Source organism: Agelaius phoeniceus, chromosome 1 (genome assembly GCF_051311805.1).
Source record: "Agelaius phoeniceus isolate bAgePho1 chromosome 1, bAgePho1.hap1, whole genome shotgun sequence".
NCBI lineage: Eukaryota > Metazoa > Chordata > Aves > Passeriformes > Icteridae > Agelaius > Agelaius phoeniceus.
In genome coordinates, this window is record NC_135265.1 from 16543790 (window position 1) to 16557201 (window position 13412).

A 13412-nucleotide genomic window follows, 5' to 3' on the forward strand; every position below is an offset into this window, starting at 1 on the left:
TTTACAGCTGCTAGCTCAGAGTGTTCCCTGCTGCATGGGACTTCAGTTTGAAATCTTTTTTCTTTGTGCCACCTGAGGAAAAAACCTAACAAACAAGCAAAACACCCCAGAACTTACATGAGCATCTTCTTCTTAAGAGTCTGAGTATGGTAGATATTGTCTTATCCTTTTGTTCAGCTGAAAAGGAAAATCAGGAAATTGGCCTGAATTTTAGTTTAGAAACAGTGACTTAGCTTAACCTTCATTATGCTTTGATTGTGGAATATGTTTTATTATTTATAATTTAATTTTATGAGAAGAATTTTCATAGGAATATGTGTAACATAATACTCTAACTAGGTGCTTTAATATTTTCCAGTGTGCACTATGGTGTTGAAAGTTAGAAAATGCTGGCTGGATCTAGACTGATACTTTCTTGGATAAGCCTCTACCATATGCTTTTATTTAAAGTATTTTTTTTTTCTTTTAGGTTAGATTTATAAAAAACATGTGAAAAATGTCCTTTTTTTAAAAAAGAAGTGTTACGCAATTAGAAAATCACAGTGCTAGAAATTTTGCATCCTTCAGGAAATGTTGCATGTAAAAGAAGTCAGATACTAAATCTAAATTAAAAAAAAAAAAAAAGGCAAGTTCTGCCACCAACTGGAAATGCTATGTCAATCTACAAGATGTTGTACTGAAGTGTATGTCTTTAGTTCCAGGAATTTTAAGCTCTATGTGAACTCGGACTGGCTTCCCAGTATAGATATGAATCTTGTTGAAGGAGTTTATCCATATTTCCTTCTGATTAGAAAAAATTAAATAAGATTTGTTTTACAGGGCAGAAAATCTAAAGAAGCCAGGACAAAAAGGGCATAAAGTATTTTTTATATAGTTATTCTATATTCATCATTTTCATCCATGTTCACAGGACTCTGGGGTATTGAATAGGCTGATCTTATTATCTGTTTTGTGTGAGCAGGGGAGCCTCTTTCCAACAGCCTTGTTCTGCACTTTCCATTGTTTTATAAAACTTGTTGTGGACACATCACATGACTAACCCCTTATTTAAAGAATATTCCATGCCAACCTCTATACTTCCTGCAAACATGACACCCTATGCTTTCTGCTTCCCCTCTCTGAGTCTGGAAGCTGCAGTGACTGTGGCTGAAGGAAAGTGAGTAATTCTAAGTTATTGTAACCAGTACATGGAGACCATCTGAGATTTTGTCAGATTTAGGGTTTGTTGGTACAATACTTACCTCTGCTTTTTCTGCTTTAAAGTCCCCTTGGGCTACTTCTTTTGTGGAGGTGAAAAAATCTAGAAAGACATCATTGTTTGCAGTGATACAGGCTAGAGACTGAAAGGCTGAGGAGCATGGAGATTTACTGAAAAGGGTATGGAGATTTTGCAGACAACAAGCAGAACATTAGCCAGCAATGTGTCCTGACAGCAAAGTCACAACTCTGGACTGACAGCAGGAGCACAGCCAGTAGGTTGAGGGAAGAGATTGTTCCCTTTAGCACTCATTAGATCACACCTAGAATTCTGCACGCAGCTTTGGCCTTCAATGTAGGGAAGATATGGATAAACCGTAATAGGTTCAGCAGAGGACCAGCAGGATGGTCAGAACCTGAAGCACTGCTCTGTGAGGAGAACCTAAGGAAACTGGGCTTTTTCAGCCTGGACAAGAGAGAGCTTTAAATGGTCTCAATAGCAGCCTTGCAGTTGCTATGGGGAGTTCAGTCATCAAAAAGATGGAGCAAGGCTTTTCACAGTGATGCATGGCAAGAGGATGAGAAACAATAAACATAAACTAAATCAAGAGTAAATAGGCACAGGGAAAACCTTTTTCTCCACCAGGACAGTCAAACATTGCAATAGGTTGCCAAAGATGTTGTGCCATCTCTATTCTTGAAGTTTTTCAAGATCAGACTTAAAAACTTTGGGCAACCCAGCCAAACCTCATATCTGACTCTGCTTTGAGCATGACCCTAGGCTAGAGATCTCCTGAGAGCCTCTCTCTTCTGAATAACTCTGTGATTGTGTTGTCATAATACAGTATCACAATTCTGGGGTATTAATAGCTAAACTTTAATTGTTCTGAATATTTAAATGATTTGGCTGTGCATCACTTTTGGAATCCAGAAATGCTACATATGCCCTGTACGTTCTCCAAACAGCTTGTATTTGTGCTTATTTACTGGTATGACGTGCAAACTGTGCAAAAATATTGGACTCTAGCCTTGGAATATAGATACCTGCCAACAGAAAATGAAGGCTACATGGTGCTGCAAATGCTTTCTCTGTCTATGGAAAGTGCCTTTTATGTGCCAGAAAGAAGCATTTATACCACATGCTTTTTTTACTGCTTCTCACATCTGTTAACATTTACATGTGTCAGAAAACAATACCTGAACAGTAAAGGGAAGGGATACATGAAGTTCAAGGGTATTATATCAAGAAAAATGGCATGTCATATTGCATATAGTACATTGGAATAAAAGAAAAGGAAAAAGGAAAAAGATTTCTTGGACTTGTCAAATATACCTAATACGTGGGTGTAGTTTGTATATACTATCTATGAATGCATTTCCATACCTGAATTGAATGACCCAAATTGCCAGTAAATGGAACTGAACCCATGAAAGGGTCAAGGAGTGATAATCAGGAGGTGAAAGAATTATAAACGTCTTGGTTTATTAAAAAAATAATAAATTTTATTTCATGAAAGGTAGGATTTATATAAAAATCTTCAAAGCTGGGTTCCTAAATACGGAATTACCTACTTCTGTTGAAATATTTTGCATTTTTGATAATCTTCACTTCAGCTGTCTTTTTGTTAGTACAAAAAGAGTAGGTTAACTGACAAATGTTGCTGTATATCCACAGTCCTTAGAGGCAGCTACTGTATTGGGCAGTGTTTCCAAGAATAGTGCTTTGAAGTCTCACAGAGAAAATCCTGAGACACAGTGTAGTACTGGATTTTGTATGACGTGGCAGTTCTTGCAGATGTTACCACTGGCAAGTGATTTAGAAGAGCAGCAAATTAGAGAGAAACTGATCTGTGATCCCCTGAACACAGAAGAAAAAAATCAGTATTTGATACCTTTGTAAAAACTGGTGTTTGCATTGGTTACATATGTACCACTAGTTCTTTAGGCATCTGTTTGGGTCTTTTGTACCAGTTTCATGCAGGGTTCTGTTCTTTAATGCCTCACCCTGATTTTACAAAATGCACCTACAGAAGGAGCATGGATCCTCCCCTACAGCTATTGTCATTGCTAAATATTGAGTTCTTTGAGGAAAGTGACAGAAAATACCTATTCTACCATGCCTTTTGAGTCTAGAAAGAAATGATAGCTAAAATAAGTGATAATTAACCTTGAATTTAATCCTACCTAACGTGTAGTCATAATAAAGGCAAAGGTCAATTTTTGTTTTTTCCTATGTTCCTACTAGATAATGTATCTCTAAAACACTATTTTTGATGAACATCTGCTCTTGCACATGGATACAAGTCTTATCTGAAATTATTCTGGATGTTAGAGTTCCACACTCACTACACTGAAAAAGCCTTGCATTAGATCTGTGAAGATGCAATGAATAATCACATAAGGCATATGGTTTCCTTGCCCCCAAATTTAAAACCTAGAGCTTTACCAAAACCACCATATGAACAGCATGTGCATACATATTTTTGGGTTTGAGTCAGGGATATGAAGGATCTATAGCAGTTTTCTTCTCTTAGTTGCAAAGAAAGTTGCGAGGCACCTGAAGAATCAAGTGGTAATTTAAGCTGATGAGAAATCAGCTCTTGACAAATGGCAGAGAAGAAAGATCTTCATCCAGCAGTGTTTCTGAAGGAAAAAATAGAAGTTAGGCATTTGATAAGCTTGCATTCTGCTCTTTGTGCTTTGTAGAGCTGCTTTATTGTTACAGGCAGACCTGTGGTCTCCTTAGTCTGTGGTGAACCTTCCACTGACTTCTCTGGTTGCTCCCCCTGGCCCAGGTTTTGCACACAAATAAAGTATAGAAACATTTCTTCTCATGTCACTTTAACTCTGGTCTATCCTTTCAGAAGAGTTCATATTTTAAGAGTCCTACCTAGCTACTTGGACCTAGATATCTGATTACAGGAATGGAAATTTTAAGAGGAAGGATTCCTAGGAAAATATTATAATTGATGCTTAATTGATAATAATAATACTGTTTCTGACATAATTCAAGGCTATCACAGGCAGTCTTACATGTTGCATGTAGAGGTCAAAGGGTGAAAGGCAACTGGAAAGATGCTTGTTTTGTACATTTGGCTAACACAAATACTTCCTCAAGTACAAAATGCTTTGATCTCTCTAAGTAAATGCCATATGTGTGCAGCTGTGGCCCATGTCTCACGACTGCTGGAAGGTTAGGAAAAGGTAGCATATGAATTTGATGTCTGCATTCAATTTATGCTTTTATATTTAGCAGTTCATAATTTTGTGTAATATTTTAGCTGTATGAAAAATATGCACCAGAGTTGAGTGATAACAGATTTCTCTGTGGTTTAACTCAACATTGTTTGGGTGAATACAGATTCCTAAGTATTGCAGACTGAAAATACAGGTTTTAATTAGAGCTGTCTGAGCTTCAAAATACCTGAACTCACATTAAGCCTGGCAAATTTTCAGAAATCTGGGGGTTGCGTGGAGCTGATTTAAGCTAAGCAAGAGTCTTCTCTTTTCCAACTATATTGTATTTGCAGTTGCATCACTGACTTGCAACACACTGAAGGGAGATCACAACCCATTATTAATGTTTTTCTGATATGTAAAAATGTTTTATGACCAAGGCCTGTCTTGTGTCATACTCATGTTAAACAGTACCTTACTCCCAGGGAATTTCCAGTGAAAAATTTGAATGACTTCCAGAGTAGAGGATCTACTATACATGACTGAAAAGCTGAATCAACTCCAAAAGTTTGGTGCCTTTCTCGAGCTTTTGTTTTTCCCTTTTACATGCAAATGTGTAAGACTGATATGCCCAGATCTATATCCTTCAACATGTTTAACATGAGTAGTTTGCTGTGACAATAAAGAAACCTATTGCAGTCAATGGGACATAAGGGTCCATCACATGAATCCAGTTTCATGATCAAAACCAAAAAGAAAAAAAAAAAGCAGCATGGCTTTGTCTTTTAAAAGTATTGAACATGTACAATTATATATATGGTATACTTTGGAGGGAAAATTGTGACTCACGTGACTCACATAAAGCATGTGCAATTTCTCCTTACAATAGCAAAAATACAATTCACAACCAATAGAATGACATAGTGCAATGACCAGAAAAAATGACATGAAAATATCAATTCACAAGTACAAATATGGTAAAATATAATGCATTGCACTTTTATGTGGATGTTAATAGATATATGCATACAAAAGTATACATGTAGTAGATACAGGCATATGTATAATCCAGTGTTGTTAATATGATTGCCAGTATTTTATTTATCAGGTGTGTTGGTTAATTAATGCAATTGTTCTAGGTATGATTTGAATGTTACTGAAACAGAAGCACACTGATTTGTTTTTTCCTCCTCTGTGTTTTTGCTAGCTCCTACTGGCCATGGTAGGCTCTACAGATGACACTCTGCAGGAGGCAGCAGCTGGTTGCATAGCAAACATTCGCAGATTGGCTCTGGCAACAGAAAAAGCAAAATATGGCTGATGCTTCAGCAGCTTTTACCAACACACTTGTTTAGCAATTCAGCTACATTTAAATACACAACTACTCCTTCTAGCATCTGTATTTCGTAGTACAGCTCATCTATTTGAAGATAATTTAATAAAAACAAATCTGTGGAAACTTATGTTTGATTTTACATTACTGGATTGTCACCCCTAGGTTTGATAAAACACTCATACCTAATTTGGTGTGTCTTTTAGCATTACATCCATCCAAAGGCCATCAGTTATGATATGTCAAAGACATTTTCTACAATTGATATGCTTTTATTTTCATTCATTGTAGCTATACATGGTTTTGCTTATCTGTGACATTACAATAAATTTTGCTTCTCTCTGTGTGTGGTTGTGCAGCAATTTATGAATTTCTTGAACAATTCCCTGCATTATAATCTTGTCCAGTCATCCTCTCATTATGCTTTTGCATGTTTGATCAGTTGTGACTCACAGGAGAGCAGAAAGCAGATACATGAATCTCACATCTGGCATTATATAAAGGCTGCAAACAGCTGTAGCAATAGACATCACTCCATCACTCTTTCCCATTTCTACCAACATCAAACAAAATACTGCTTAATTTTATAAGTAGCTGGTGAAATGTGTTTTAATTAACACATTTAACTCAGCTCTAAATAAAGAGTCAGATTTTAGATTTACATTTGCACATTATCTTTTTGTGGTTTTTAATTTTTAAACTGAAGACAACATTGTATTGATGTAGTTACTTTATTTCTGTATAAAATTATGTTCAGAATTACACTTGCTTTCAAAAGTGCACAGAAATTATTATTATTGATACTATAAATTATAGACCCACTGTACATACCATGCTAAACAAGTAATGCTAGGGCTTTTCTGTGAGAGCAGTAATGTCTTAATTACAACCACAGATGGCAGACAAAAATGAACAAAAGCAAATATTTAAATGACTTGCGTTTGTCAAGGACTCACTTCTGAATTATTTTTTTACTTCCCTTAATAATTAATAATATTCTTGGTTTACATGCATTTTGTAATTTCATTCTTTTCCTCCAACTAGCATGACTTCTCAAGGCAACTAACTTTCTTGCTGACAGAAGCTTCAGCTTGAGGAAGACATAATGCCAATCCACCTGTTTATTAGTGTTTTCTCAGAAGCAGACATGAAGACTCATTTAAAATATAATTTTGGAAGACTTGCACAGTTCTGAAAAAGGAAAATTACACTGGGCCCTTAGGGAAGGTGTAGAGGCTATTTTAAAGGAAGCCAGCTATGGACAGATGCTGAAGCAGTGTGGAAATCAAAATGTCAATCCAAGTAGTATTTTTTGATCAGTGCAAACACCAACATAGTCACAGGGTTCATCACAAGCTCCATCAGCATCCAGTGACCACGTAAATGCTATTTTAGGCTTTTTCGAGCTCTGCCCCACAGGCCTGGTATGTTATTTTGACTAAACGTGTCTATATTATTATACTGATGTCACAGCTGTAGTAGTATCATATGCTTCATTGCTATACCCAAAAATACTTCTAAAATAAATGCTAATTGCCAAATTCATTTGAAAGAGAAGAGGCTTGATTTTATTTTTGTCTCTTCTGTGAGAGGAGCTGTGGATACAAATAGTTTATCACAGTCTCACTTATGAATAACACGTAAAATGGTAGCTTATTTTTCTAACTGTTGAAGGGCAAAAAACTCCCTGAAAATAACTCTTGTCCTTAGCTTGACCTCTCAAGGCACACTTGACTGTTTAGCATGGATTTCAAATGGAGTAAGTTCTAAAGCAAGCTTAATTTTATGATACAGGTGTCAGGGCAATAAATGTCACGTTTCTGACAATGAAATGGCCTCAGTTTGCCATTCTCACTCACACTGGTAGCCCTTATGCCTCTGAGTAGTTAATCTGAAACCTTTATTTAAAACCTCAGACAGTTAATCCCAGACTTAAGATAACTTACTTGTGCTGTTTTCTTTTCCTTTACCATGCCTGAAGTTTTTAAGTTCTGTACAAGAATTGTTGAAATCGATACAGATCACTACACAGGCAAAGAACTAGTATTTGAAAAATACATCTCTTTTCGCCAAAATTGGTAGATTCCATGTAATTAATATAAAGAGATTTAGTTGTTGGAAAATGAATAAATGAATGTGATCCCTGGCCCCTGTGAGTGATGCAGTACAGCGTGTACATTTGAAAAGCTTCCACTTTGTCCACAAATCTGAGTTTCACAGTGCTGCAGCCCTCTGAAAAGGGATCCTCACAAAGCTGGGTGCCCCATGCTGCTCACACAGCCCTCCAACCCTCCTGGCAGTGCCCACCAGCCTATTTAAGCCCTGGCACCAACCCAAGGCACTGCCACCACCCAGGCCCAGCACTCCCAGTGTGGATACCCAGGCACCAGCCAGCTCCCACCCCCTGGCTCCTGTGCTTGGGAGGGAAATGCCTTCACTCCTTCCTCTTTCCACCAGCTGCTTCTTGTCCATGTAAACCTGTAGCCTCTTAGGAAATATGGTTATACTGCATACGGGGCTCAGTATTATTTTCAACTCAGAGCAATTTGATGTACAAATTATTTTAGTTGCAAAAATGTAGTGATTTAGAAGGGGGAGTCAGGCTTTGTCCTGTTCCTTTGACATCATCTGCTCAGTCTACTCCCTCCATGTTTTCTCTATGTGATTCCTACACTTTCTCAGTTTTGTAATATGTCTTTTTTTCCAGTTTATTTACATTGATGATACCATCAGCAGGGAGTATCCAACACTTTTCACAGTTTCAGGAGCCAGGTCCCAGCTCTGCACAGCACCATGCTCCAACTGGCAGTCACAACACTAGGCCTGCTCTTCACCAGCTCATTGTCAGCTTTGTTCCTCAGTTACACTAAAATGTCAAAAACCATGGAATCCAAGTAAGAAAAGTAAGAAAAGTTGTCATGAGAAAGTGTTGTTTTGAGTATGGAAATACTAGAGTTGATGAGAAAAAAAGCAAGAGAAGAAATCTTTCACATTTATGCAATTATTTCTGGAACCTTATAGGCCCACTACATCTTTCAGTCTACACATCTGTCAGCAGCAAGATAGCTTTTCTTCTACCATTCCATGACTTCATGATTTATTGCTTGGTGACAGATAACCATTATCAATAATTTAATTGTCCCAGGATGTTCAAACTACACATTTGAATCTGGGATTTATGTTCATTTCCTTTTAGTGTTCATGCTAATGACAAGTGCATGTGCTCTGACACATGATATTGTCTCCAAGTTGTAAGAGAAATATAAACTTCACGGCCTGGGTGCAAGGAATCTGTGATGTATTAGGGGCTTTGTTATTCTGCTCCATCACCAAAACTTTCCTTTGGAAAGTAAATGAGCTTGAGACTCACAGGGCTGTCTCAAGATTTGACTCAGTAATATGCTTTAGGCTAACTGATCACTTTGAAAGCATGGTACCTCTTTCATTCCATGTCTCCTAAAATGAGTTGAGTGAGCTGCTCACGCTGGGGGTCAGATGTGAATTATCCCAGGAGGCTGAACTAGATAATATGTTAGTTTAAGAATTTCATCTCATAATAAATTAAATGGTTGTACCTTGCACATTTCCACCAAAATAATCTTTGTTTTATACATGACAGCAGGATGACTGCGATGGAAACATGTAATGTGTTTCTTCAGCAATGGAATTCAAGTTTCCATGCAGACTGTTAGCAGAGCTTATTTCCAGAGTCAGACGCTGACTACTCCCCAACTGCAAATTGTGGTTTGCCTCTTCTTTAGCCACTTAAATTTTGCCACCCAATGCTCAGGATCCAGAACAACAGAAGGAGGCACTGCTGCATCTTGGCTACTCTTTAATTCAGACAACCTAATTGTGACTGTTCAGTGACCTGGTACAGGCCAGGACCAGCGTGTTTCAGCCATAGCCATTGCAGTGGTAAGTTACATTGCACCATTTCTAAAGGAATCAATTTTGCCACTTACTGTTCTCTCCCTCACTTAAACAGTGATATTCCTCAGTGTTTAATATCTTGCTGCTTTGGCTATTGAAAGCAGCCAAGAGTCACCCATTTTCATGAACCTTTTCCTTGAGTGCAATTTTCATTGTAACTTGTGCTTTGCTTAGTTATCAGTTCAGTAATACAACTTTCTGGCAAGTATTTCCATGGACAACATCACTATGGCTTGTATTTATCTTCTTGACTTGTTTTTGTGTTATCTGCCAGACCCCTTTCAGTTGGCAAGTTCCTTTCTCTTTTCCAGTTGTTGTCATTGGCAAGTTATGTGTTTTTATCCTGGTTTACATAGAGCACAGGACCCTTCAGTTGCTTGATCTTTTACAACTGCAACCAGTTCTACTTTAAACACAAATATTTGCCTTCTGAAGGGCTCATCAATGCCCGTAAGGAAGTGTTGACTTTGGCTTCCATACAATGTGATGTGACCTAGTCCTGCCACTTCTGTAGTTCTGCAGTGACACAAAGCCATCTTCACTAGTTTCACAAGTTTTCTTCCATCATTTGAGAATCCTGACATGGTGACAAGATAGTACTTGGCCAGTTAAAACCTTTGCCTCTTGTTACTTTGACTGTGTATTGGAAAAGGACCATAAGAATGTTACTGTACTAATGCTGAACCATGAAACAAGAGGTTGAAAACCAGCAGTTTTCAGTCAACTCCCCATTGCACCAGGATCCTGAATGCCTTTAAAGCTGCTCTATTCTTCACTAGGTGAGAAGTGGCTGAGAAGCTTTTGAGGATCCAGATTGTTCCTTGTGATTGGTAGTGGTGGTAAGTTTTTGTCCAGCCATGCTGTGTAACACCCCACTTCTGCAAGGGCTTGGTGAAGGCAGGAAAGCAAAGCTCAGTACCTGTGCTCCAGTGGCTGCATCTGGCAGCAGAGTTTTCCTTCAATGGCTGAGCCTTGAACCATGCCTTCTAATATCCAGATTAAGTAGCTAGAGATTTGTGTCCTGCTTCTGGAAAAAAAAAAAAAATAGAGGCTTTAATAAAAATGGTAATTAAAAAATACAGATGCTGATAAAATTAAAAACATATGGATATGGAGTTGAAATGATTTAGTGCTGAAAAATGTTGGTTGATTCAGTAGTAGTTAAACTTCCAAATAACTTGTCTTGAACAAGCAAATAGTTATAAGTATTTGGCTATGTGTCTTTTTGAAAAAAGTGAACACAGATCATGTTGCTGGTTCCCTCTACCACTAACTGGTAAAGGCTGCACTATAAAATTAGTGCAGTAAACCACTCATCTTTCCAGTTGCCACATTCTCTGCCCCAGTTGACAGCCTTTTGGGGCCTCCTTGGCTCCTCAGCAGAAAGCACCAAGTGCAGTTCTGTTGCTCTAATGAAAACATAACAACAACGTCTGGGAAGCCATAGAATGATGCAATAACCGTGCAGCTCTGCTTCCTTTAATGTGATGAAGCTTGCATATTTGCCTGGCTCCAGAGTTTTACTCTTGCCAGTATTGTACTGTAAAGAGACTTGGCAGAACACGTTCAAAGGCTGTTCGTGGTTTTTCACTCAGCATTAAAACTTCCAATGACGGAAGGGTGGGGGAACACATATTGGGACAAACAGACACTCAAAAAGTCAAAAAGAAAGAGGAGAAGGAGGCTGGTGGTAGATGGTCAGCAGTTATGAAAACATTGGGTATGGGACTGGGGTTGATTAGGGCCGAGCTGAGACCCACTGGAGGACAACATCATGTATTCAACCACTGGGTCTGCTCTGCCCGCTTTCCAGGAGGTGATCAGCCCAAAAGAAAAACAGCTCCTAATGTTCAGAGAGAAGAGATCAGCATTGCTTCATTCTCACAACCAAAGTCGTGCTGTCCTTGATAAACTGCTCAGTCACCATGGGTGCAGTAGTCAGAGGCTCTAGGATTGCCCTCTTTTTGTCCTGGGTTTGCTCAGTATAGGGAAAATCTCTGCCACCAAGGCTGCCGGTCTTGCTCTGCAGACCTTCATTGAACTCATTTATGGCTGACTGGTTTTTTTAACGGCACCATTTGGAAAGCAGACTACCTAGTCCTTACCCCTGCATGAGGTTAGGCAGGAAAATATTCAAAGTGAAGCTGGAGCGACTCTTGGGGAGAACTATTCCATACGCACTTGCAGATGAGGGGCAAAATATGTTCAGAAAGAGAAGTTTTGGTCAGATTGATGCCTCCTTCCAACCCGTCCCACCACTGTCTGTGGTGGGGTGTCATGTAAAAGGAAAAATATTTGGAAAAGCGGACATCTGTGGGCCAGCCTTGGTATGCTTCCCAGAATGTAATGACTAGGTGAATGTTTTTCAGCGCAGCAACTAAGGAGTGTAGGTGACTGCCAAGCGCTGGATCTGATGTGGCGTGAAGAGGTACAAAACAAAGAGGAGTGATTTGTCTGAAGAAAGTGAGGTTTAATTATTTCCAAACTCAGCATTAAAAAACAAAAAGGAATGATTTGTCTGCAGAAACTGAGGCCTAATTATTTCCAAACTAGGCATTAGAAAAAAAACCAGCCCAAACCAGAACTCTTTCCAGTCCCCTCAAGTTGCTTTTCAGATTTTTGCATATCTTTAAGACACTTCCATTGTGTGGACATGCTCCTTTCACCAGTCTTGGGGCTCTACAAATATGGCCGTAGACACTCTGCTGTGGACATTCCTACATCAACAGTTACTGAGATCTATGTTATGATTTTAGTTCCACTGGCAATTACTGATATCTAATTACTGCTTTATCTGTTCTGAACTTTGTAGGAATGTGTAATAGAAACCGCTTCAACTTTTGCTAGAACTGCATTGGAATCGTGTGTCTCCTCTCCTACAAGACTGCCACATCCACACCCACCATCCCAAAAGAACTGAAAAATATTACAGCTTTAACTGAAATTGTATTGGTGTACTCTACCATGTACATTCTTGCTCTGGGAGATGAGAAATGCAGGCTCAACTGTCCCACAGCACCCTCAGAAACTGCAAGACTTGGAGTATCCATCAGAGAAAGCAGACATGAGAGAGGCCCCTTGTGACCTTGGAACAGCTATTCCATATCATGGACAACCATTACAACTAGGACAAAACACAACTGTGATGCTGGTGCCTCACAAAGAACTGGCCAAAATGCTGAACTCCACAAGCAGCTTTAGCGATGTGAAGCATCTTTTTGCAACCTCGGGTTTAAGTCCTGAGAGGCTGAGATCAAGCACAGATCTTCCCCTTGGGGTTTCCCAGTACCAGCAGTGCCAGTGGGGTGTTATCCCCCTGCAGCATTGGGCAGGGGGCTGACAGGCAGCCTGGGCTCAGGGCTTCCACCCTGCATCTGGCAGGGTGTGCTCTGGATGCAGAGGCATATGTTTTCATAGCAAATCTAAGTGGCAGTTTAGAAAAGCTGACCCAGCCAAAGAAAACCTTGGAAAACCCTGCAGAATGAATCAGTAAAACTGTCTAAGAATTTAATACAATGAGAAATTTAGTAATTGTCAGAAGTCCATGAGATTTACATTCTAAATTAAACAGGCCAATGAAGTAACAAGATTGTGCTTCTGTAATAAACTAGTAGCAATTTTACAAAGTTGTAAGAATGTGGAGGGAATTCAGTTACAAAATGTGGCTGCCACCTGCAGGTGCCCCTTCAAGGTTTCATTCAAGAAAGTCTGTGGAAAAAATAGGTGAAATCTCATTTTGCTGAGAGAGGTAACATTTTGCCTTGGCCAGTAG

The 13412-nt window shown here is 38.9% G+C and overlaps 1 protein-coding gene across 5 annotated transcripts in view; it reads left to right on the forward strand.

Moving 5' to 3' along the window:
• ODAD2 (outer dynein arm docking complex subunit 2) overlaps positions 1–6053 on the forward strand; it is a 69251-nt gene extending 63198 nt beyond the window's left edge. For all 5 annotated transcript variants that reach the window (XM_077173649.1, XM_077173665.1, XM_077173658.1 and 2 more), the window contains one exon: positions 5582–6053. In XM_077173649.1, the coding sequence (XP_077029764.1) occupies positions 5582–5695 (114 nt within the window). In that variant the 3' untranslated portion in view covers positions 5696–6053. The remainder of the gene's footprint in view (positions 1–5581) is intronic.
• The last annotated feature ends 7359 nt before the right edge of the window (positions 6054–13412 follow it).